This window comes from Sycon ciliatum, chromosome 5 (assembly GCF_964019385.1).
Source record: "Sycon ciliatum chromosome 5, ocSycCili1.1, whole genome shotgun sequence".
Lineage (NCBI taxonomy): Eukaryota > Metazoa > Porifera > Calcarea > Leucosolenida > Sycettidae > Sycon > Sycon ciliatum.
In genome coordinates, this window is record NC_088647.1 from 14,255,204 (window position 1) to 14,281,262 (window position 26,059).

General features: G+C 46.4%; 2 protein-coding genes and 1 non-coding gene across 4 annotated transcripts in view; 2 read left to right on the top strand and 1 right to left on the bottom strand.

Moving 5' to 3' along the window:
* The window catches only part of LOC135817724 (exonuclease mut-7 homolog), a 43,330-nt gene extending 30,601 nt beyond the window's left edge, over positions 1–12,729 (bottom strand). The window contains exons 1-12 of one of the 2 annotated variants that reach the window (XM_065330960.1): positions 12,426–12,729; positions 10,656–10,784; positions 9,847–10,043; positions 4,973–5,015; positions 4,625–4,751; positions 3,952–4,085; positions 3,443–3,703; positions 2,704–2,900; positions 2,294–2,386; positions 1,898–1,986; positions 1,029–1,102; positions 374–406 (exon numbers count right to left, since the gene is read on the bottom strand). In XM_065330960.1, the coding sequence (XP_065187032.1) occupies positions 374–406; positions 1,029–1,102; positions 1,898–1,986; positions 2,294–2,386; positions 2,704–2,900; positions 3,443–3,703; positions 3,952–4,085; positions 4,625–4,751; positions 4,973–5,015; positions 9,847–10,043; positions 10,656–10,778 (1,371 nt within the window). In that variant the 5' untranslated portion in view covers positions 10,779–10,784; positions 12,426–12,729. Of the gene's footprint in view, positions 1–373; positions 407–1,028; positions 1,103–1,897; positions 1,987–2,293; positions 2,387–2,703; positions 2,901–3,442; positions 3,704–3,951; positions 4,086–4,624; positions 4,752–4,972; positions 5,016–9,846; positions 10,044–10,655; positions 10,785–11,175; positions 11,322–12,425 lie in introns of those variants that run through there. The other variant, XM_065330961.1, reaches the window with a different exon arrangement.
* Positions 12,730–15,253: 2,524 nt separating this feature from the next.
* On the top strand, positions 15,254–25,190 carry LOC135817725 (beta-1,3-glucan-binding protein-like). The gene is made up of 12 exons (XM_065330962.1): positions 15,254–15,522; positions 15,850–15,925; positions 16,493–16,562; positions 16,946–16,979; positions 17,478–17,519; positions 17,999–18,123; positions 18,747–18,810; positions 19,610–19,703; positions 19,949–20,087; positions 23,646–23,832; positions 24,534–24,647; positions 24,829–25,190. The coding sequence occupies exons 1-12, from the start codon at positions 15,419–15,421 to the stop codon at positions 24,980–24,982; spliced, it is 1,203 nt and encodes a 400-aa protein (XP_065187034.1). The 5' UTR covers positions 15,254–15,418; the 3' UTR covers positions 24,983–25,190.
* Trnas-aga (transfer RNA serine (anticodon AGA)) lies at positions 24,087–24,168 on the top strand. Its single transcript has one exon. It is a non-coding gene; the product is annotated as a tRNA-Ser (tRNA).
* Positions 25,191–26,059: the final 869 nt, after the last annotated feature.

The window sequence follows — 26,059 nt, forward strand, 5'->3', positions numbered from 1 at the left end:
GTGGTGCAGACTAGGAGTACGGATATTCAATATAGAGATTATGTGGTGCAGACTAGGAGTACGGATATTCAATATAGAGATTGTGTGGTGCAGACTAGGAGTACGGATATTCAATATAGAGATTGTGTGGTGCAGACTAGGAGTACGGGTAGGTGAAAGATTGCTTACAGTGACATAGGTGTGTGACAATTCCGGACAAATTGAAGGGTGTTGGTGTGTTGGCGTGTTGGTGGGTTTTGAGTACACGGTGGGTGAATAAGAAAGCGAACCATTTATCAAAGGTCTAAAGTACAGCTGAACCTTTCAAAATAGAATAGGGCAATTCTATATTCGTGACTGAGTACTGAACAAGCCGACAAGCAGTCCAACTCACCTCTAGAAGATCTTCCCAGTTTCCTTGCGCTTGCTACATGGGGAAAACATGCACACGCACGCATGCACGCACACACATGCACGCACGCACACGCATGCAAGCACACACATGCACAGACACACAGACACACACACACAGACATGCAAACACACACACACACAGACATGCAAACACACAGACATGCAAACACACAGACATGCAAACACACAGACATGCAAACACACAGACATGCAAACACACAGACATGCAAACACACAGACATGCAAACACACAGACATGCAAACACATATAATTATATACACGCAAACACATACAAAGACACACATACACACACACATACACCGTATACATGAACAGAGAGGAGAATGATGACAATGACACAAAACAACTTTTAATGACACACGCTGTCAGGCACATAGAGCACCCCCCCCCCCCCCCCCCCCCAAAAAACCAAGCCTTTTGAATTTGATATAGCTACAACCTCAAAGAAGCAGTGCACACTCCATCAGCATCCATCCACCCAAACCCTCCCATGCATACTCTCCCCTACACATCCACACGCATACCCTTTCACGGACATCCGCACATATGTGCGCATGCACAAGCGCGTACCCCCCCCTCACACACACACACCCACACACATGTGTGTACTTACTGTGGTGTACTTCCGGTAGAGCAGGTTGCGCACACTGCTCAGGTTTCTCCGATCCACAAAATTGTGACAGTCAACTGCAGCAGCAATCCATGGACAGACACAGACGGTGTTTGATTGTCAGAAGAGCTGCTGCATACTTTTGAATTCAGATTGTGAAAATTTGACAATTCAAGTTCCAGTAGATTGAGTTGGATTTGATGATTACACATAACCAACATGGTCGCTTCATCTTCTACAAGCAATTATACGGTAACTAACTGAGGTCACTAGCAATTGTACTCAACAATCCCACGCTAACGCACTCACAACTACGCCCGCCCACCAACCCACGTCGGCATTTACTAGCAGTGTTTGGAGTGGCTTAGACCTGTACTGAACGCACTCACAATCAAATACTTGTAGCAAGTGGATTTAAATGTAAGCCCATCCACCCACCCACAGCGTCACTTGCAGGCACAGTCTGTAATAGCTAATGGGGTATTCACACGACAGGCAAATCCACGTGCACCGGAAAGTTGCAGGGAGTGACATACGAGAAAAGTGACCGTGTGGATTCACACAGCTGCACTTGACGACAGGCACGTTTGCATTTTGAATGCTTCACCGACCAGTAGCCATGAGCATTTCAAATTTTCAAAACACGCATACAATAATTATCATGTTCTAAAGATCCGCGTAAAAACTCAAGTCTTGTTTCGCGCTTTTTGGTGGAAATGTACTCGTGCACGCCACGATTATCGTGAAAGTGGGCCCCCAGCTCGCTTGCACTTTTCAGCCACTTTTCTCGTTCACAGGTAAAATACCATAGCAACTTTCCGGTGCACGTGGATTTGCCTGTCGTTTGAATACCCCATAAGGCCTACACTGACCTGGATTCAACTTGTAAAGTTTGACTAATCGCTCAACAAGCTTCTCGATGGCCTTTTCCTGCAGCTGAGCCTTCTTCAGACCCATCTCACTGCACCCAAACACAGCACGGAGACAACAGTGAGATTACTTCAAGCAACAGACGAAGTAGAAAAATCTCCCTTGATACCCTTGCTTTTCAGACACAGACACAAGCATAATACAACACAAGCACACCCCGAATGTCGTGTGTGTGTGGGGGGGGGGGGGGATCCGTGCATACAACTAAAAAACAGTTTGTGACGAGTCAGGATACGGCTGAAAATAGAGCAATGGGAAATGGTTTAAGTGGCAGAATATATTTCTCACGCCAATCAAATTCAGATTACCGAATATAATTATTGTTCTGGCATACTAACTTGCACTTTACTGTGAGGTCTTTGTGAGGATTCAGTAGCCGATCAAGATCGATAACTGCTTTCTTTTGCCGAGACCGATTATCACCAATAAACCTGACAACAAAGCAAACACGACCAGTTGAATGCATGTACACACAAATACACACACACACACACACACACACACACACCGAGATTAGACACAGACACATGCATATGTGCTGAGAGCCTGATATGAGGAAATGAGCCACAATACGGTGCGGGGGGGGGGGGGGGGACTGATGAAACACCTCGCATCACACAAGAAACACATCACAGGGACCCGAGTGGGTGAGGCATGCCAGCAGGGGAAACGAGAGAGAGAGAGAGAGAGAGAGAGAGAGAGAGAGAGAGAGAGTGAGAGAGAGTGAGTGAGTGCGAGAGAGACTTACTTTTCAGCAACATTGCCCTGTCCACCAACAAAGAGTGGGGTAACGATCTCTTCCAGACATAAGCGATCCTGAATGTCCAACTCTTCTGCTAGCGTTGCTGCATCCCGGAACTTTTTGTCACCGACTAGAGTTTCGATGAATGACGGAGCCACGTCGGCAGTTTTCAGTTTGAACACGTGAACAAGCAACTTGAGAACCTGTATATAATGTAGGAAAGTCGAGAGGTGAGGTCAGTGCACAAACACAGTACATGTATATACAGATATACCGTGGAACTCTCTTAGTACATACTCTGATAATACATACTCTTGCTTAGTACGGACATTGTCCGGAGCACGGGTGTATTGATCCATACTGAAGTACGCGGGGATAAGAAGTAGATCGGATACTAAGTACACTTTTCTGCTGCCTGGGGGGGGGGGGGGGGTATTATCAGAGTTCTACTGTATGTACAGACAAGAAAAAAGGCGCTGCGACCTTGCCAACCATGCAAGTACAGTGATGCACTCGTTGGTGAGTGTCACCACTCGTTTCATATGCATGGCCAACGTGCTTACATAGCATGCTCATTTTCAACACTCAACGTCGGCAGGTGACCTACCTACTGGCAACCCAACCTGAACAAGGGAGATCTCGGTGTGACTTCACCAAATGATAGGCAACGAAAAGACCACCAAAAGGAAACAGCTGAACTGCTCAAATGGTGCACAAAGATTGCGTTGATGCCACTGCCACGTACCAATGGACTTGTGACTTTCGCCGCCAATTCCAGCGCCTCCCAGGTGAGAGCGGCTGTGATGGGCTCGGGCTGACGGCGTATGCCGGTAGTGGTGCTGTTCAACCATATCCCCGTGTAGACCTCCAGAGCATGGCGTGCCAGACAGTGCGGACCGTTGGCACGCGAGCGGTGGCTACTGCGCACTATGATGAGTACGGTACTGAGCGGGTACGGGGAGTTACGCACTGCACTATCCAAAAAGCGAAGCAGATCATCGCCAACCTGCAAACCACACACACAATCATGCATTCCCCCGCACACAATTGCACACGATTACGTATTAGAAAACGTTCTTAGAGACAACCAACCGTTCCTTAATGATGTTCCACTTCACACACACACACACACACGCACATGGCACGTACACACGTACACACACACACACACGTACACACACACACACACACACAAACACCATACTCATGCAGATATATGTACATGCACACAGAGAGCAGAACAGTACACCTTACCATTCGATTGACTCTCTCCCACTTGGCTTTGACTTCCTCTGCCCACTCTTCATGAGAATACTGGCAGTAGGCACCATACTCGCCACGTCCAAGATGAGTGCTACCATCCAGGTATTCATCTGTCAGCCATGAGCCTGTTCACAAACAAACAGCACTCACAGGTGGGCAAAGGAGCCTTGAGATGAACAGCACAGACACAAAATCAGGGGCGTCGGAGCATATTCTACATTGGTTCAACCATGAAGAGGTGATGGTCTGGGGCCTCCCTCCCCGGAAAATATTCGGAAAATTTGGCCCAAATAGCACATAATTTATTGCTTCAAAAATCCCAAGATAAAGTATTGTTGCGGCTTTGGCCGCACCTGCCGCACCGGTTCCGACGCCCCTGATTATACTAGCAGGCTCAGCCTCAGGTCTCTGTGCTGCGCTCATCAGTCGACAAAGGACTTCGTAGTACGGTCCGCAGATTGAGAAACACACTGTGCAGGTTTACATAAATCCGTATGTGAAAGACGACAGCAGGCAGTCCATCCTTAGCAACCACCAAACACGTTCTACATACAGCCGTACTCTCCAGTTGGACAAAGTCACGCGTGCTCAAAACATGTTCAAAACATGCACAGAGAATGCTGTAAACTCATAGACTTTCAATCGCAACAACTCTTGCCCATACCATCATTCTGATCTTCATCAAAGTCACCGCCTTCGTCATCGCTATCCCAACCATCCTCCTCTTCTTGATCGCCACTCACAGCCAGTACAGGCGCCAGCAGTTCCGGCTCCTCTACCACAAATGTAACCTGAAGGAAAAAATTTTCCGCAGAGAAAAATGAAGCGTCAGAGGGGCTTGACAGACACACAGCGTACGAGTAGTCAATGGTGTGACAGTGTGTGTGTGTTCGTGTGTCTGTGTGTGTTCGTGTGTGTCTGTGTGTGTCTGTAAACAGCTAACAGTTACCATGAGGAGTAGAAATACCACAATTCGATGAGTAGAAATAATGCAATTCAATGAGAGTCTTACCTTCTTTCCATCAGCACTGCTCGTGCCATTACACACTCCACTCCTGTACAACAAAAGTATACACAGACAGAGAGACAGACAGACAGACACATGCACAGACAGACAGACACATGCACACACACACACACACACACACACACACACACACACACACACACACACACACATGTATACATGCATGCACGCACGCATGCACGCACACATGCACACACACACACACGCACGCACACACACACACATGCCCAGCAGGTAAGTGAATGAAGAATGCGGCAGCAAAACAAGCCACTACACATACGTGTATAGTGCATTTCAATAACACGCAGGTTTCGCAAGCTTCCGCAAAGATCTCAGTGCATATGCACATGGCTAGACAGCAGCAGCCAGTGTCCAGTGGGCGCTGCACCTATGAGAGTGTCAGAGCTCAAGCAGCCAGGCAGAGGTCTTGCCAGGATAATCGGCAACTGGTCTATGCGGCTTGACTTTCACAAGCAATCACTGCGAGAGGTTGCCCAGCAGCTGTACCTCCCCGGAGTCTCAAGGAGCACATAGCAACTTGCTTTTTTTAATCCAGCAACAGAAACGCCTCCAATTCGTACAGTACGACCACTTTCTGTTAACAGTAGAGGATGTGCTGTCTGCCTCGCCTTCCAAACTGTGCGGTAATATTGCCGAACGTCTTACGAATCACCCGGTAGCATCCAAAGTACACGGCGGCAGGCTGGAGGTGCGAACAGCCGCACATGGGAGACCGCAGGTTTATCAGCGTACTGTGGCGAGTAGCGTGCCTTTGGATCAGGCGGCTGATACTGTTTGTGGCAGAGCGACTGGAGCCAGAGCGCAGGAAGTTGCTGGGCTTAGAATGCTCAGTAAAGAGAAGCAGGATCAGCTGCTGCAAGATGCCGGCATACGCCACCGCACACCGGCTAAGGGTTCGTTGCTTGCATTGAAAGCGGATATGAACCTGCCGTGGAATAGAGTGCGGCACGTGAAGCGCTGGCTAACTGGATTCGGTATCCAGCTAGAGTCCGAGAAGACAGCACGTACATTCATAGCGCAACACGTACCACAGTGCACAGCAAGGGAAGTGCCAATGAACAAGAAAGACGGCAGCATTGTGATGGCATCCATGGTGTATATGCCAAACCTCATTGACATCGTGATGCACTACCTGGACTTGTATGGCCCATACGGGTGGCTGACCTGGCACGGAAACGTCATTCTGCAGTCCGAGATTTGGCTGAAACTCGGCGGTGACCACGGAGGACATTCGTTCAAGTTAGTATTTCAGATAGCAAACCTGAAGCATCCAAACTCACTCAACAACACCATTCCTGTGTGTGTGTGTTTGACTGCCAAGACAGCCCGGTCAACCTCAGATCGCACTGGCAGTGTATGCAGATCAGGTGCAGGAACTGCAAAGTACAATCAAGTGGAAAGGCAGGTCATTTGTACTGTTCTTCTTCAGTGATTATGATTACCAAACAAAGTGCTATGGTGGTTTACCCAACATTTCAGGACGTAGCCTCGCTGCTACTGGCCCTTGAAGATAGCCTTCGTAATGGCCGCCATTGGACAGGTTGAATTGATCAATTCGTTCGAGGCACTCAGCAAGTCTCCAGTCGAAAGTTGGTTGGCTAAACATTACTAGGTAACTTGGATCGGTGTCGGACATAGTTGGTTTGGCTGCGCTGTGTTATTGTGAGCAGGATCGACCACTCGTTTTTGTACCTTTTTCAGTGCGCATTTTAGTCGATTTTCATATTTTGCCCAATATCAAGAGTACAGTGCGTATCGGTTATAGCGTGGTCGTGTAAAAGAATATACTGCCTACAAGAATGAACTCTCATGTTTTCATAATGATAACATGCGCTTCAAGTGCACTTTTATTCTTACAAGCAGTTTTATCGCATAGTAGAATATATCGGTCCTAAGAATGGACTTTGTGTAGCAAAACATGCCAGATTAGTACAAAGTGTATCGCCTGTAGTAATAAAATTTGTCCAATGCAGTTCTGATCTGACTCGCGTTGCGTGGTAGTGCTGCAGGTTCAACTGTTGTGGTCAAGTAACTCATGTTGCATAGCCACATGGTAAGCCTATGGGACTATGACCAGCCGCATGCACAGTAGCACTACGTTGCACTCACGATGATCTTCCTGCCCCTGCCCCTGCGCACATGCATATGATATGTCACACTTGATGTATTGTGTGTAAGAAATATCGGAAATAAGAATAGAAAGTCATTTTTCAAACACCCACGCTATAACCGATACCTACTGTACATGAAAACCAGAGTATGCAGCTTGGGGCTTTTTCTACTTTGGGTGTCACGGCGGAATTCCGTGACTACATCATATTTGGTGCAGATCTGAGGTGGGAAGTGGCGTAGTGCGTATAACTGAGCTGCAGTTGTGCAGAAAGAGATCTACTTGGATACTGCTTGTACGCACTATGTACATCACTAAAATGATGTAATCACGGAATTTCGCCGTGACAGCAACCCATTCGAGCTGCACACTCTGGTTTTCATGTACTCTTGCCAATATCCAAGGAACGGAGGTTCTCTGGACCAAACAATCACAGTGGGCGAACAAGGTCCACCCAGGGATAACAGGAGCCAACTTCGAGCGAAATGGGAAATTTGACCATGTCCAGTGATATTTGGTCGATACAGACATTGACTCTTAACCCTTTGAGAGCCGACCCATACTTGAATGTGTAGAATTCTACACACTCGACTGTGAGACTTCAACTGGCCGTAACTCGGTCAAAACTAGCTCAAATTCAACGATCCAAATATCTACCTTGAAGAGAAAACTCTCAGCGTGCCGTAGAACCCATCCGCGACGCGCTGCGATCAACGGTTCTTGAGATAAATCGCTCGTAAGTTCAGCCGCGATCGCGGCACTTGAAAAGCGTGGGAGTGCAACTCGAAAGTTGAGAATTTTGAGACTTTTCCTCGCGCTGAGTTACTCAAATTTGCGTGGGTTTCACTGGTAGTATTTCCAAGGGTACACAGCGAAAAAATCGAAACTCTGCGATCAAGAAAAATGAAAATGCTGGAGCAGGACGAAAGTGCACGCATTTCAAGCAGTTTTCGCTAGGTCGCTGCTCTCTGGCGCTGGAGATATGGCGTCCTGGTCATCATGCGTGACCTCAGTCTCTTCCTCTCGCGGAGACCTTTCCAGGAAGCCCAAGATTGTGAAGTTTGAGTGAGTAGAACTGAAGTTACGTCCCAAAGAACATGAAAATATGCAGAATTTTGAAATTTTCAATCGGCTCTCAAAGGGTTAAGTGGTGGTCGTGAAACGGCCGTGGTGAGTAGTACACATGCTGCCCTGCGAGAGAGTTCTTTCGAAGTTTGAAGAGGTGGTCAGTTTGTACATTCAAATCCCGGTTTGGTAATACATGTATACTAGAAATCCATACACAACTCCTGTGCAGGCTCGTGCAGATACGTTTTCGTAATTCGCCATAGCACCACTGGGCACTGAATTCTAAACATCTGATCAGGAGGGTTCCTTCCTGCTCCACATCACACAGCGTACGTTCGCCACCAAACGTGCTCGCAACTGTTAAAGGGGAAGTTAAGGCAAAAATCAAAATTTCACCAGTTGTAGTCTTCGGGGTGCTGAGTCGAATGGTCTTGGTCCGAGAAAGCTGAGACGCTCCCTTCCTACTTGAATCCCAATCGAACTCGCGCACTTCCACCGAAACTGGGTGACTGCGCGCTACGAGATGGGGATTTGTATGCAAAATGTCACTAAAAGCGCCATTTCGTTCTTATAAAAGCACGGATGACCGCGATTGGCCCATATGTTGTAGTCTTTTGGACGCTGAGTCGACTGGTTTTGGTCCGAAAAGGCTGCGATGCAGCGTTCGCCCCTAATTCCCAATCGAACATGGTTGAACAAGTGGTCACGTGCTCCTGCGTACACCAGTCACCTGGTCACCGTGCCTGCAGGGTACAACTTACAGCCTGTTTTGACCTTTTTTGGGTGCAGTCCTGTCACTCGAGTTGAACCTTGGTGTGAAAGTTGTCGCCTGCTGGCGTGGTGACCAGGTGATTTTGGCACCCAGGAGCACGTGACCGCTTCTTCAACCATGTTCGATTGGGAATAAAGGAGGAACGCTGCATCGCAGCCTTTTCGGACCAAAACCAGTCGACTCAGCGTCCAAAAGACTGCAACATATGGGCCAATCGCGGTGATCCGTGCTTTTATAAGAACGAAATGGCGCTTTTAGTGACATTTTGCATACAAATCCCCATCTCGTAGGGCGCAGTCACCCAGTTTCGGTGGAAGTGCGCGAGTTCGATTGGGATTCAAGTAGGAAGGGAGCGTCTCAGCTTTCTCGGACCAAGACCATTCGACTCAGCACCCCGAAGACTACAACTGGTGAAATTTTAATTTTTGCCTTAACTTCCCCTTTAATCACCCTGCCTTTATCATTGTCCATTGCTGTAGTCGTTTCAATAATGTTTATAGTATATACTTTATACTAGCTATGCCAGCCTAGGAGGCTACTGTAAGTCTACAAATTTACGACCCATTCAAATTTCGGCCTCCCATAGGGCTAAAACCCATTTCGACCGCATTACATTTTCGGCCTGTACCGCTGCTGCCTGTATACAGTGTCACACTGAAACTTGCAAAAACAAAATTTCGGCCGCAACAAATTTTTGGCCAAATCATGACCAGGCCGAAAATAGCCGAAAATAAATATGCGCCGAATATTTGTTGACTTACAGCAGCTGCAACACTCAATGCCAGCTAACTGCAGAAGTTGAAAAGTCCACAATGTTTCAGGACCAGACGTACATGACTTTTTTTGTACACGTAGGTGATAGCGACATACACAAGACGTGCAGCGTACCTTTCCTGGCTGCTGGCAAGGTGAGACTCCTTCTTCTTGTCCTGCGAGGCGGCCCACTGCTTGAAGCCCGATGAGGCCGGCCGATCGCTGCAGTCCTCTTCCGACGTGACCAGCGTGTTGTTGCGGTGCATCTCAACCTTGCGGCGGCGAGCTGCGCGTAAGCTGCGGTGCTGCTTTGACGAGAAGCCACTTGCATTCTACACACAAGCCAAATATCAAACACAATACATTACTGCAAAACACAGAACTATAGTGCTGGCAACTGAAATCCGACCCCTGGAGCGATGTGCTCACATTGCAAACACCCAGCACGGGATTGAAACACTACGAGATAGAGAGACCGCTAGAAGTGGTGCTGCACTCCAGCACGAAAATCAGAGGTTGGATTTCAGTTGGCAGCACTGTTCCTTCACATGGGACAATACTGGACATGATCCAAATGTTGGTGCCACGATCACATCGAGTCTCAGGCGTACCATGTAAAAACTATTCAGTGCACTATCTCACCTCTCAAGACAAGTGCACATCCAAACGTCTTGATATCCTGTGTCGGGCTTCTCCGCCAACTGACGTCGGTCCCAGAAGAGCGTTCTAATCAAGCAGTATATTCGATTTACGCTATTTTCAAATTATTGGGATTCTGCCTGCAGTTAGCAGTAGTACAGCATGCATACTTGGTGGGGGCTACAGCTCCTTGCACTTCGACCAGAAAATAACTACCTCAAATCGTTCCTGAAACTACCTCAAATCGTTCCTGAAACTACCTCAAATCGTTCCTGAAACTACCTCAAATCATTCCTGAAACTCACCTCCGACCGTGCACTCCATCTTGTCCATGTAAGTCTCAGTAGCCAGCGAAAGCCAAGCCATATCACGCCAAATTCGGGGAATGGCAAGTCCTCGTAAGGATTGCGGCGTGAAAACCCTAGCATGGTTGCCTAAGAAAGCACAGCACAATGACAAAGGCATAGACGGTTTCATTGCTCAACTTTGTCCACGCTGTCACTCGCCTGTCCTTAGACTTAGTCAACTCGTCTCCGTAATCGAACTGCTGTGTTCCAACATGACTTAGGCACACATGCACACACAGACACACACATACACACAGACACACGCTACTTATCCACAACGTTGGGCTGGTCTGAAATGACTCTCTTGGTCTATAATGGCCAGTATTTTCACCATGCTGTGACTCTTGATAATACTCTATACAGTATACGAACATCAAACATTCTTACACTAGCCAAAAACATTTTTCCAAAAAATTCAGGGTGCGTAGATTAAATTTAGTACCGGTATGTAAAATTGAGAGCTCTTGGATTGGCTTACAACAAATTATCAGCGAACTCCACCACTCCACAGGGCGCTCTCGGCCGACAACTCCACTTGCACAGCACCACCATATAGAAAACAGTTTGGCTCAATGCAGTAGCTACATATACATGTATATGGTCAGATCCTCCAGACAGCTGTTCTGCTCCAACAGAGCTCACCAGTGAAGGTGGAAGATAATGATTGTTTAGGTACAGGAATGATGTTGTATGGGGCAAAAAGCGGACTCATTTTAGCACGTTCTACCTAGAATTGTCACATGCCCTACAATGCTAAAGTCACAGTGAAGCGAAAGGCGATAACGGTTGCAACAGACGTGATAATGCTGGTGCGCATTGCTGGGACATGGCATGCGCCGCTAGAAATGGCGTGGAAAGGTTCGTCCCCTATGCCGCTCAAATCTCTGTCATGATTGGCATATAGCGGAGATCCATGGTTCGAGTCCTGGTGGCGACGATCAATTTGCTGATGGGTACTAGTATCTGTCATAATCGATTGCTTTCCGCACCATTTCTAGCGCTGCATGTCATGCCCAAGCAAAGCACGCTTGCATTATCATGGAAACCGTTATCACCATTTTAACAATCCAGCACTCTAAGGCATGCCACACTTCTAGGGAGTAAGCTTTCGCCCCACCTAACAGCTTTCCCGCGCCTCAAATTCAATATCTACTACCTCCACGGATGAGCTCTGTTGGATCAAAACAGCTGTCTGGAAGCATCACTATGGTGGACTGGTACTGTGCAAGTGGAGACATGGCCCAGGTAGTGAAAGATTTCTCTTCTCAACTGATGCGGCGTGTGCATGTGAGTGTTGAAATGATTGCAAAAGATGTAGTAATGTTCAATTAGTCATGCAGTTGACATTTCAAACTCCCGACCAATTAGACTTTTGCTAAGTTTTGGTGTTGGGTTTCAACTTTCAAGAAAAGAATATGACAGGGATTCTACAGTGACATGTTTGCAATAATTCAGCATCGCCAAGATAGCAGTACTCGAAATTAGCACGTAAATAATAATTAATTTGACCATTTGCATATCGCAGTGAACTCTTTAAAATCCCCGTACCATGTCCCATAGCATTTTCGTACGTTTGTCAGCTTTAATTCAGAGAGAAGCCAAACATGACACTGGCTCAAAAAATCTCCTCGCCACCTTCATGACCACAAATAATTTTCAACCCATCCATTTACAGCCATTTCCCTGGCGGAACAGGGCTCCTTATCACCAGATTATACAACGACTTACATCAGAGCGTTGCGACGACCGGCTCCAGAAAGTTGTGCAACAGTGGCGGAAGCAAAAAGCGACGCCCTCCCTCCATGCTACTCTCTGAGACCGCGTTAGCCACTGAACTACAGCTACAGGCCAGCAAAGTTTTCTCCACAGGTGATCAGGGAGTACAAGTGGGACAAACAAAAGCTACGACTAGGCAAAGCCAAAGGATCCAAGACTCGAGCACTGGTGGTGTAATGTGCAGGGTGTCCGCGGGGTCATTCAGTCACATATCGCAACAACAAAAAATTGTAAAGAAAAGGGATTTGTGTGTGGTCATGTTTATGTAGCGAAGTCAAACACTTCGCCTTTGCCTTCGGTCTTGCATCATTAGTGGCGCATCTCTGAAGTACAAGTGACAAAAGTCAGTGGATCGAGAGACAAGCTGTCTTTCATTCATTTCAACGCACGTGCGGCAAGTGATCTGTCGTCGATCGAGTGGATATCTCCCCACTACCCCAGTGAGTTTGCCAGCCTTCGCCTTCGGCCAGTTCGGGCATATGCACATAAATTCATAATGCACAGGCTGTGATGATGCAAACTCGCCCAAGCCAAGGGCATGCATAAGCCATAACTTATGCATAAGCCGATGGCTGAGCATGAGATTGATCCGATTATTATTTTAGTTGATGAATGAAACTTTGAAAGAAGGAAACCAGATCGAAAGGAAATAAGCCAAAGCCAAAGTCGACACGAAAACAACGCATCTCTCTCCGATCCCAAGTAAACAATGTAAAGGTCTGGCTTGCCTCGGATCGGACGCGATCGCAAATGCAGGACTGGTGCAGGTGTTGTTTTTGAATTTTTGAATTTTCAGCTCATCTAGCCCGGTGCCATCAATCATGTCATGATTCATGACATGTCGACAGTCGAGTCGACTACACTGTCTACAGTCATGATCATCATTAGACATCAAGACGACATAAAACCTACTGTGAACTGTTTGTCGGTATGCCAGTTTAAAAGTATACTGCCGCCATGTACTACTGACACTCGTAGATTCTACTCTTGATAAATATCGTGATAACAATCAACATCGAGTCAAAACCGGTTTGTGACGGTGCTGTCGGAATGGAAGCTCGAGATCTTCTCGATATCATCAACCTGGTACTGTACTCTGGAGAGTGGAGACCAACGTTTCAAATGGCTGAAGGTAACAACAGAATACTACATCACGTATGATGTACACTACGGTCCTGCTAGCACATGGGCAACATCTTCTAAACATAACTGATAACCGGAGGGTAGGGCAATGGTGGTGGGGAATGTCAATGCAGAAAATTCTAAACATGATGAAAATTAATAATTGTTTTATAATTTATAATGGGATAATGGAATAATGGAATATAATAATTATTATGAAAATCCCCGCACCTAGTACACTGTACCTGCAAATACAAATGTACAAAATCAATGATAACAACATTGTGTGGCCGATATAAAATGCAGATCCAACCGAAGCAATCACGTGGTATGTACGTCAACATGTTTATCGGGTATGAGTTTTTCCCACTGCATGTGTAGCTACACAACTTGACACATGCACATCCGGCCTTTGGCATTGCAATGTTGAAAAGTATGCAGCCGCGTACACATAGATACCGTACGCATAGAAAACCATGCAGGGATGGTTGCTTTTCACTCACTTCCGCTGCTCTTATAAACTCTGTGTGCTCAGTAGATCTACAAGCTGTATACAGGGTCTGGTAGGTTTTAAAACATAATAATTATATTACGGGCTCACGTGCAGGGCTGGTCAAGAACCACCTTTCCGCTTCCGTGGGACGCCACCTCCCCACGATCAGGCGTCAAAACCTGCTTGTAAATGGGACTGTTGAGTACAAGTAGTATTTTTACTACTACACTCGTATCTCTCTTACTCTTAGCCCGTACATTTGAAATGTCCGTACGGTAAAACCGGGAATTTCCGGTGGTGTAATATTTTCGGTATTTCCCAAAATCAACGGTTCGGTAGCGCAAAAATTTCAGTAAACCAGTTTTCCAGATTCAAAAAATGCATTTTGCACACTGTGTGGCATGGCATGGTTGAGTTTTACATGTAAAGTAAAGTAAAGTTTGCACGTCCGCGTTACCACCAGCTATACAATTGTGTTTGAGAAACACAACCAGCTTAGGAAGTTTTACATGTAGACCGCGTTTTATTTTAGGTAAAAAATTACCCGTACCGAAGTTACCGAAAATAAATCTCCACCGAAATTTTCCGGTTTTGCAGTAACTCGGGAAGTGCCAGAGATCTGATATATGACGTCACTACTTCCCCAAATACTGGCACAAGAGTAGTAATATCTCCACTGAAACTCACCCACAGGGTGCCCGGTAGACCGAGGTGACCGTAACGATATGAGAGATACGAGTGTACACGTATAGTACTACCAAGAGTAATAAAATATAAAAAATGTAATGTTTATCTACTCTTGGCACTGCTCTAAGTGTACAGCATTGTGCAGTAAGTTGCGTTCATCGTAAATATAGTGTACACGTTACCATGGTTACCGAATACCTCGAGGTCCCAAAGGCTCCTGGATAAGATAAGAAAGGGTTGTATGCACATGTACTTCATTCAGGTTGGTGAGGGCCAGGGAGTCAATCATGGCAAGAGACCATGTCATGTCACATCCACTCTGTCAATACGACAGTAGCAGCCCAATGGGCATGATCATGTGACCATGTGACTGACACGTGACACTGTTGAGCAGTACCTGTCAGCCAGACTGGGTTTTGTTGAGGAGTGCTGCAGTCAACAAGCAGAGTCACGTACAATTGGAGCAGAGTTGCTGTGCTGCTAGCCTACCATTCTCAATCATCTGCAGGACTTTGATCGGTGTTGTTCCTGGATGCAGTGTTTGTCTGTGATAGTGCAGGAGAGTTTACTTTTCTGGTTAGAAGCGCTTTTTTAACTGTGAGACTTGCCTGTTGGTATTAGGTACTGCTGGCCCTGCAGCCCAATGATGGCAAGGTGCTGTTATCTTGTGCTAGTGGCTGCTGTGTGCCTGGGTGTCATCATCCCAGTCTGGTCCAGAGGTGGCAGGCGCTTTCGCAACACATACGGGTATGCATGTTGAATACTGGCAATGTGGAGTCGTGTGCCAGCATGTCCATTCATATGGCTGGGTGGTAGCTGTTTCTGAGTCTGTGCTCATTGCTCAGCTACTGGATGAATGGGATGATGATGGGTAGTGATGCTTGTTCACAACACACAGACACACGCGCGCGCACAGACACACTGTCACTCTCTGTAGATGTGCACATGCTTGTGCATGCACACTTACATGCACATACCCCCCCCCCCCCCTCCCTCTCATCTCTGTACTATCTCGTTCGTCTTTTCACTGTGAAAGTGATCCCCGTACTTTGTTCTTTTCTTGGTTATTTGTAGAGAGGAGCACTTCAAACGACAGGAGTTCATTGAGTTGCCGTCCGAGACACCGTTTTACTCTTGGTCGAAGGGAGAGGTAAATACAAGAAAGGATACATTGCAATGATGCATCTTTAATTCTTTATAATGTGCTTTTAGTTGATAACTAAATATTGCGACAGAGCTTTCGGCCATATTTTCAATTCATTGCATTCCCAACTCATCACAACCACGCGCTCTTCAGCCGAACCATACTTTTAGTTGATCATACAAAAATGAGTTGAATTGTCAAGTACCAACCTGTCTCCCCTCAATAATGTTACTATGTAGGTGGCAAAGAGCCCTGCCCGATCCGCAAACACTGGGTGTTGTCCTGATGTGATGGCATATTTCACGCACCCTGCACGTACATGTCATGTACATTCAACTTGGTCCGTCGTGCAGTACGGCGTGCTGTGTGTGTGTGTGTGTGTACTGTGTTATCGATCGGTACTGCAGCGTGTGCAATGCCTGTTCACTCTGCATAGCATTCGGGAGAGAAATCCCACCAACCCCCTCGGACCGATAAGTGCAGCAGTAATCATTTCAGCTCTCACATGTTGATTGCGTATCTGCATCCCTGTATTTCTCCTGTTCTGTTTTCCTGCGTTCTCCTCTACTATAGGCTTCAAAGTCTTATTTGACCAATGCCTCCATTGTATTCCAAGATGAGTTCACGGAGTTTGACTTGGAAGGTGAGAACTAGGATTTCACCGAGCGCAACTGTAGTAGTAGGGTCCTTACTGTTGCTACCTGCACCGGGGTTTTGTCTGATCATGGCATAGTTTGATCATGGCATAGTTAGAGAGTTACCTGTAGTCTACCAGTACCAGTCTCATGTTTGCCATGTTCTGCCATGCAATGAGCCATTTCCCCTGAACTGTAGCTTTTTAAGTTGAATTTTAACTCACACGTGCACATTAGCACATGCACACAAACGTGCCCCCCCCCCCCCCCCATGCACACGCTGCGACACAGTATGCGTACTTGCAACTAGTCTTCATAGACGTGTTCCTTTGAGCCAGAACACAATGGTGTGCATGCGTGTGCTGGTACGTGTGTGTGTTTGCTTCTGCAGTCTGGCAACCGGAGATCACCTTGTCTGGTGGTGGGTAAGTGGTTTAGTACACTCTGCATGTCTTGGGTAATGCAATCTGGAGTACCGGTATTCACTCCTTACATCGATGTCTCCTTCCATTGTGTCACTGGGTGATTTTGTCATGCTGGTACTGGTTATAGAGCTTATGCGATTACATCATCAGTGGAGATGCTTTGCACTTGGCAAAGTCGCGGACTCGCGGCACACCGCTGCACTTGCACTAGCGACTCCCGCTGCGTACTTGGTGCCCATTAGAAAATCCGCTGACTCACGTTGTGTACTTAGCGCTCATTAGAAAATCCGTCATGAAATCATCCACATAACCTCTATTGCTACCACAGGGCGCTGGTATTTCCATTAGGTATTTTGAGTTCAGTACAGTTTGGCATATGCGAATATTTGGGTTGCCATTGTGCGGCTGACATTGCCGCGGAAATGCATATAATAATAATAATAATTTTGAGTTCTCCTTTTTGTGTATGTTATGTCCGTACTCTGCTGTATCTCACAGGAACTGGCAATTTGACTGGGCCTACAACAATCGCTCAAACACGTAAGGAAATGGGAAACACCCACAGTCTCTCTTTCTCTCTCTCTCTCTCTCTCTCTCTCTCTCTCTCTCTCTCTCTCTCTCTCTCTCTCTCTCTCCCGTCTTGTGTTGTACTGTGCGACACGTTTGCCTCACTTGAGCTGACCACCTGGAACGCAACTTCCTCTGCCTGGTATACCACTCCTCCGCGCACCTTTCAGTAAAATCTGCCCAAACCGGACACACCTTGGTGCAATGGAAACTGTCCTGACAATGATAGGATTCCGCTTGATCCAAGGATGCACGTACGATCCACACAAAGTGCATGAAAATGTGTCCAGTCAACACAGGATTCCGCTTGATACAAGGTCCGGCAAACACCGGTTTTACTGTATGTGTGTCAGTGCAGAGCGCTTACAGCGATTACGCTGGGATATATTGACAATGACAGTTGTGATTCAATTGTTCTTGTTTCTCTTGACATTGTTGTTTGTTTTCCCCAGCTATGTGAGAGATGGAGTTCTCTACCTGAAGCCAACATTCACATCAGATTACATTGGAGAGGCCGCGGTGGAGTCGGGCTTTGACCTGGACGTCTGGGGTGGCTCACCGGCCGACTATTGTACAGGTGTGTGTGTGTGTGTGTGTATGTGTGTGTGTGGGGGGGGGGGGCACGCACACTGTCACCAACTCCCCTCTGCTGTATATTACGTGTATGCGTTATACTGAACATAGTACAGAAAACAGTACCAGTGGAGCTGGTGGTGACTTGGGGGGGGGGGGGGGGGGGTGCGTGTGTGTATGTGTGTGTATGTGTGTGTATGTGTATGTGTGTGTGTGTTTACACTGTACCTGAAGTACATGTGTATAGTGAAACCTTTTCTAGGACGACAGCCACTCACGGAACCCGAACATGTACTCCCCACACACGAGTGATCTCTCTGTCCTGATTCAAATGATTGGAAGTAGCCACTTTTGGTAGCCACTTTTGGTCCCAATTTTAGTATTCCTCCGGGTCAAATGGTTGCCTTATGTGAATGGTCCCATGACAGGCGTTCAGTGCTGTTTGTAGTTTGCCCAACTCTTTTGTCACAGCAATGAAATCGATGATCTGTGTGGGCGTGTCTCACAAACACCTCACCTTGTGATGGTAGTTGGATTTCCAGAGCGTTGTCATGTCACAATCATCAGTGCGAAAGAAACTGTTGTGTTTTTTTCTTTCTTTTGTATGCCCTGCACCGACTATTGTAGGAAACGAGTTCTACGGGTGCGAGCGTACAAGTGGTGCTGGTGGTAACTTTCTCAACCCAATTCAGTAAGTCCATGTTGTTCATCTAGTTCTCGATTTTACACCGTGCAGGGATGTACTGGTATGGATATGCTGAGTTGCCGAAGTCTGCCTGTGTAGACCTGTTTTCATATGGAGGTTTTGTTATTACATCGTCACTTATGTGTCCTTTGTACAGACTACGGAGTGGCATCACAGCCACTGGTTTGCCACTCAATACGGTGATGTCATCGCATGCACGGTGATATCATCACATATACCGTATTTCCCCGATTATAAGTAGCACCTTTTTACACTAAAATTCAGTGTAAAAAAAGAGGTGCGACTTACAATCGAGCATGACTTACTACTGAAGGGAATTTATCGCAACAATATGGCTCAAACCTGAAAGTGGGGGTGCCACTTATAATCGGGGAAATACGGTACGATGATGTCATCCCCATCAACTCGATAGACGATAGTCCATGGAATGGAGAGGTCTGTAATGCTATTGTGTCCCGAGTCCTCACTACAAAACCAGGCTCTAAACTGGGAAAGGAGTAGTTATGGCGATCCACTTTCTATCTTCAGTATCACTATGTGTGCTTTACTCAAGCACAACAACAAGCACTGTACTGAAGTGTTGATATTTCAAGCCTTGCAGTTCCAGGCTAGAGATCCCTGCCGCCAAACCAAGGCTAATAAATGTACCGTGTGTATGCGTACGTGTGTATGTGTGTGTGTGTGTGTGTGTGTGTGTGTGCATGTGTGGTAAGTGTGCATGTGTATGTATGTATGTGTGCGTCTGTGTCTGTAAATGTGTCTGCATCATGTTTTGCGAAAATAGATCAATGGCTTTGCGAACTGTCCACTCATTCAATTTCAAATATGGACGCATGGAGATCCGTGCCAAGCTTCCCAAGGGGGATTGGATCTGGCCGGTAAGTCCATGCGCTTATTCGGCTTATCTGTGTATTCCACCCACACCCCTACCAGTATTGATGCTCACTCTTGTTGTCATCTGTTTCGCTCAGAAAGATGTAGTTCAGTTGGTTCTCAAGAAGAATGCAAACGGTGAGCCTTCACTCACCCCGTACGTACAAGGCATGACGTGACGACATTTCTGGCATGATGTGTGTGCGTGTGTGATATGCGCTGTTTGAATGTGTGTCCCGTGCTCTGCTAGGCCATCTGGCTGCTGCCCACCTCCAATCAGTACGGTGGCTGGCCTGCCAGTGGCGAGATTGACATCATGGAGTCGCGCGGCAATCCGGCCAGCTATGCGGCGGGTGGTGTGAACACGTTTGGCTCCACTCTCCACTTTGGTAAATACACTCTATACCAGTATGCATGTGCTTCTGATGATTGGTTCAATCGCTCCGAGTTACAACATAACACAGTTTCCCGCCATTGTGAACTGGTGTTGGACATGTCTTACTAGACGTTAAAATATACTAATAAAACATTGTTGTGATGAATGCAAGTTGTTTATATCATTTGTAGACCTCAATATAAAACCTGTAGCTATAAAAAATGGCTGTAAAAACCTACCAGTGAATCAGTGATAAAAAAACTGTATAAAAAACCTGTAGCTATAAAAAACCCACTTTTTAGGGATTGAATAGGAGAATATGCAGAAATATAGAGTAGAGCGTAGAGTAATAAAGCGAGAGATCACAACAAGAACAACAGATACAAAAATTCACTTATTATTGTCATCGTGCTCTTTCTTTGGCTTCTTCTTCAATTTCAAACTCGGGCGATTCTTACGTTTCTCAGGCAGCTGTGGAGTTATGTTGATGGTGACATGCGACCAAGTTGAGCCTTGAGCAGAGAACAGAGGGCCCAGTGGTGAAGGACTAGATGCTGCAGCAGCAGTGACAGCAGCAGGCGGTGCAGACGCAGGTGAAGCAGATACAGGTGCTGCGAGTGATGTCTGCGGACTAACATTTTCCTTGTCAATTGCTTTTTGACAAAGCCACGACATCCAATGCCCTCGGCCGGCCATATGCCTGAAGTGACTGCACATTGCGATGCACACTTACGGTGCAGATCTTGCGACCCTCAGCTCCGGAAGCCTTCACGTGGGATATAGAAGTAACACGGACGCAGTGCTTAGTGTACGTCTGGCCAAGGCCAGCGGCTGAAGAAATCTCCTTCATCATCTTTCCTCCATAGCAGTATCACAAAATAAGATATCTGTTTCTGTGTATTATAGTTTATACAGAAACTGATATCTTAATGTAAATGAGTGAAATGAGTCATTGATCACAACCTACAGAATCTCAATAAATATTAGATACACGTATAGAACAGCTGGTAGGGACCACTGACACCAAACACAGAAGCATGAAGCAAGAGTTATACAAAACACCGTTTGAAATGGGAGAAAATACAGCTACTTGCCCAATGTGCTGTGTCCAAGTGCCGACTTCATAAACCAAACATCACAGCACATGGCGAGCACCCCACTTCCGTACTTTGCGCGCTAGAATAGACGATCCATTTCTGGATGGAGCTTCGACGGGTACCTTCGGAAACAGCGATCATATCAGATCTCGTGATCGCTCCGCTGGTCTCGGCATGGCTCCCTGTCAGACCACCCTGGTGGTTCTTTGACATACAATCAGCATACCAGAACAATGGCTTCCTCACCAGTGATTGTCATGAGTACGAGGTCGGATGGCTTGAGCTGGGATTGTGCCTCGTTTCCACAGAGACAGAAATGGATCATGTCTGTTGAACCACACGTACTGAGTGAGCTTCTTTACGTCCAGAGTAGTGCTTACGTCTGCCAAAGATCCACGGTAGACGTCGGTAGTAGATGGGGTATGATGAGTGCACCTCATATTCTTCTCCCATTCTTCATAGGCAGCTGCTCGAGTCGTATACATATCATTGATAGTAGCAAAGTCCTTCTGCTTTTCCATCAGCTTCGGACGTATCTTGCTTGTGCGCTCCACTGCCAGCTCAGCATCTTTTTTGCATTTTTAACCATATCTTGATAATATGGTGATTGTCTCAAATCGGAATCAACTCTTGGTAACTCTCTAGTCATGCCGTCGATCATCATTATCTGTTGCTGATTACTGTACCCGGACAGTTTCTCCCAGTCTGCATCGGAAATAGTCTCCTTGTGCGTGACCGGGGCCCTCTCGGCCATTCTTCTTTTTGTCCTTGAGAACAGCATCAAGCAGTTTGTTGGCGCGGTCGAACTTTAGACTTTTCAAGTCAATTCCTCTGTTGAAGATATTTAGTTGGCGCTGGATATCGCCTCTGGCTGCAATCATAGAAGCACACTTGTACTCAGTATTATCCTTTTTCCAGGCATCTTCATCGTCCGAACAAAAGTCTTTGAACGCAGACATCCAAAACCTCGTTGCTTGCTTTGTTTTCTGAGGTACTGCTTCGTTTAGAAGACGAGCCTTCTCTTCGTCAGAAACTGGAACGAAACGAGGAGAGGAAGCTGAATCTGCCATCTTGCCAAAGAGGGAAAGAACGAAAAAACACGATGAGCCTCCAAAAAAGATGGATCTAAGGGTGTGTTCTTAACTCCTCTCGGAAAAGTCCGAGAGCTGTTCTTATATCCTCTCCGAATTTTAGGAGGCTCTCCAAAGCTCTCCAAGCTCTCCAAGCTTCAGAGGTGGTTGAAACTTGAAGATTCCCGCGGTTTGGGATCAACGCATGAACTACAGCTAAAAGTCACGTGTTGATCATGAGTGTACGCATTTCCCTTTTCACGTACGCACAATGCGTACTACATTCATGGCACTCAAGATAGTGGCCCCTTTGGCGCTTCATATTGCTTCACATGTGCAAAATATTTCCGAATTCTTCGAGACCTGTTCTTAAATTATACTTTGAAGTACCAGTTTCTTCGACTTCTCTTTTCTTCTTCTCTGAGAAGCTAGAGAATATAAGAACGCACCCTTTAGGCTATGATCGTTTGGTCGGATCCAGATCTCAGATCCATCAGATCCTTCAGAATCAACCGATCACTTTTTTGTACCTTGGTTCTGATCGCGCGTGTCATACGAAAAGTCAATAAGAATCGACTAGTCGCACGACAATGAGTACAAGAGTGATTTTTACCCGCCATATACGCACAACGGTCACATTTGGATCCGATGGATCGAGTCAACCCTGCTCCGGGGCAGGGTTGCTCGGATCCAAATCCAAATCCGAAGGATCTGGCTCCGGATTCGACCAATCGATCACTGCAGATCCAGTGGACCCGACGGATCTGAATCTGGATCCGACCAAACGATCACAGCCCAAAATGGATTCTCACGAAAATCGTTTTTTTATTAGTTTATTTTAAAAAGAATAGAAACTTCGCCCTCGTGTTTTAGGAAAAATAAAACCCTTGTCAAAACCTCGGCTTCGCGTCTGTTTTTTTACTCTGGTTTTTATTTTTCGTAAACACTCAGGCTCAGTTACTATTCTCGTATAAGTAGACACCATTTTTGATTCATGAACTTCATTTATGAAACCTGAAACCTCGCTGCAATACTTTGTTACCCTGATGATGTGCCAGGCCCGAAAATTTGGTGGAACATTCAATGATTGATTTTTTTTCTCAGTGAAGAGACCATTATGAGGAGTGTTGGAGTGAGATTTCATAAATGTGTATGTAGCTGCGTTGGAGTTTGCGGACAATAAGAAAAGTTCATGCACGTCATGCCGAAGTAATCATCAGACAATAGCTTCGTTGCAACTACTTCGAAGTACATTCCGATTGGACGTTTCTCTCTTTTGTAAACGTGCCCTGAGTAATTCTGCATGAGAAGTGCCCCTTGCTATGCTTTGTGTCTGTGTGTTGTGTCTGTGTGCCGTCGGTCTGCGTGTCGTGTCTGTGCGTTGTGTCTTGTCCATACCTGTAGGACCTCACTGGCCAGCGGATGCTTACTTAAAGGCCCACGCCGAGGCCAAGGCACCAGCAGGACACGACTTCAGCGAGGACTTTCACGTGTTTGGTCTGATTTGGAACGAGACGTACCTTGGCACGTACTTGGATCACCCAAGTCAGCCCATTCTGGAGCTGCCGATCAAGGAGTCATTTTGGTCCCTGTAAGGAGCCGCAAACTTGCACTTTTCTGTATCGTGTGTGTGGTCCTTGCTATTGCGGAAGGGTTTACCGGGTGTTAGCGGCCGTCCTGAGTTCTCTCGGGAACGGACACGATAATCTACTCTTTTTTTTACTTTTGGTCCTTGAGGGTGGTGGCATTCCTACGGATGTGGAAAAATTCAGCCTGTGATCTGTGAAATTATTATCGCAGGAACCTCGTTGAGTACCGGAGAAGTGTGCATGGTGTTGTGCACATGCAGTGGTGGCCGAGTGGTTAAGGCGATTGACTAGAAATCAATTGGGCTCTGCCCGCACAGGTTCGAATCCTGTTCACTGCGTCAACTACTTTAAAAAAAATTATTTTTGCTTTTTGCCAAGAAAGAGTCGATGAGCATGAAACTGTAGTTATGGGTCAGTGTGCTACGCACTGTGTTCATCACGTAACTTGCCTGCATCGCGCTCTGTACTCGTAAGAGTCATTACTACAACGAGCCACATTTTTTTGATCAATTGTAACTACACGGTCGACAGTTTAGATAGTGGACTAGAAACAAAACAGATTATGATATTGCAAACCACAGCAGGAACTACCAATGGCTTTGTTGTTGCGTATGTGCTGATATGATCATCTTCTTCTCATCGACTCGCGATTCTACTTGTAGTTGAGAATTATTTTGTTTTCTTGCGCTTGTGTGTTGGTTAGTGGTGGCTATGACAAGAGCAAGTTTGACAATCCGTGGGCTGGCCGTGGGAAGAACGCACCGTTCGACCAGAAGTTCTATTTGATTTTCGACATGGCTTGTGGCGGCACAAACGGGTGAGGTTACGTTTTTTGTTTGTTTCTATCGTCACCAAATTTATTTTCTAGTGTGATGGCGTATCCTTAGGGTGCAACACTAAAGCAACAAGTACTGTTATTCTAACTCCACGATTCGGGTGATAACGGTTCTTGTATTGTGCGTATGGGATTTGTTCTTTTCGCTTCGTCTTCCTTGTAGATATTTCCCGGACGGGCAGGGTGGCAAGCCGTGGACAGATAAAAGTGAGCATGCTGTCAATGAGTTCTGGGGCGGCCGATCCGCATGGCAATCAACCTGGAAGGGAGAGGATGTTGCCATGCAGATAGACTATGTTCGTGTCTATGATCGCTGAGCCGCTCGGAATGGAAAGCCCCATGGCGTTGTGCCGGACACGGCTATTTCTGCCAAACCTTTGACTGCAGTTTTGAAATGGTTTATTTTCTCTTTCCCCGCATCATCCCAACGTTGTGTTGCTCTATGCTGATCTCAAATCAGTGCTGTTGGTGCTATTCATAATTGGATCTTATCTTTCACCGTATTCTGGAAGTACTTTGACCTTACTGTAAGGAAAGATTGTGTGAGTCCAAACGAATATACCGTACTGGCGCGATTAGAGCCCTCTCTTGAATAGTCTCTAAGAGCCAGTGGAAGAAGCATAGCCCTCTCTTGAATAGTGCCCCCCCCCCCCCCCCCCCGGCTTGTGACCAAGCGCATGTCAGATGGACATTGAAAAATAGTGCCCCAGGGGCACTAATCGAGCGAGTACGGTATGCTGTATTTTTCCGGTTATAAATCGACATTTTATGACCTAACACCCGAACTAAAACAGGGTGTTACAGTTACAACTGGGTTTCACCACCATTTAACCCAGAAATCAAGGTCCAGAGTGTGAGGGTCGGCCTATAACCGGTAAAAGACAGTAGTTGAAACTGAGAACTCGATTGGTAGCAATCAAAGGATATGGACAGATATCCGTTGTGAACTTCAGCCTTGCGAAAAAAAGGTGCATCCTTGTGGTCTGTAGGTCTTTTATCTGAGCCTCTGCTCACTGATTTCCATTGCACTGTGCCCAATGCAACGTAATGGATTCGAGCTACATGTACTTACCTTAATAATGCACCCTCGGTGTCCCTGGTCACTTTTTCGATGGCGATTATGTTTTTTTGGCCTACGTGGGGTTATGTAGATTTCCTAAGCATTAACACTTTAGATGGGGTAGGGTGCAGCATTGAATTGGAACCTTCTTGTGAAGTGCGAGTAACTGGATTATAGTAAGCAGCTAGTTGCAAAGCTGATGAATAGCACGTAAAAACTCACACAAGTAACTCGACTGCATAATACTTGTGGCTAATCCAGGAACATGTAGACTGGTATGCAGAGGCTGCATGGAATAGGGCAGAGAAAAAGGTAGCTGCAGAATTGATTTAAA

Bases quoted from the DNA above. Each gene is read 5' to 3' on its own strand.
- LOC135817725 (XM_065330962.1), top strand. From the start codon at position 15,419: ATGATGGCAAGGTGCTGTTATCTTGTGCTAGTGGCTGCTGTGTGCCTG. The intron at 17,520-17,998 runs GTAAGGAAATGG...TGTTTTCCCCAG, and splicing joins TACAACAATCGCTCAAACAC to CTATGTGAGAGATGGAGTTC. The intron at 19,704-19,948 runs GTAAGTCCATGC...GTGCTCTGCTAG, and splicing joins AGGGGGATTGGATCTGGCCG to GCCATCTGGCTGCTGCCCAC.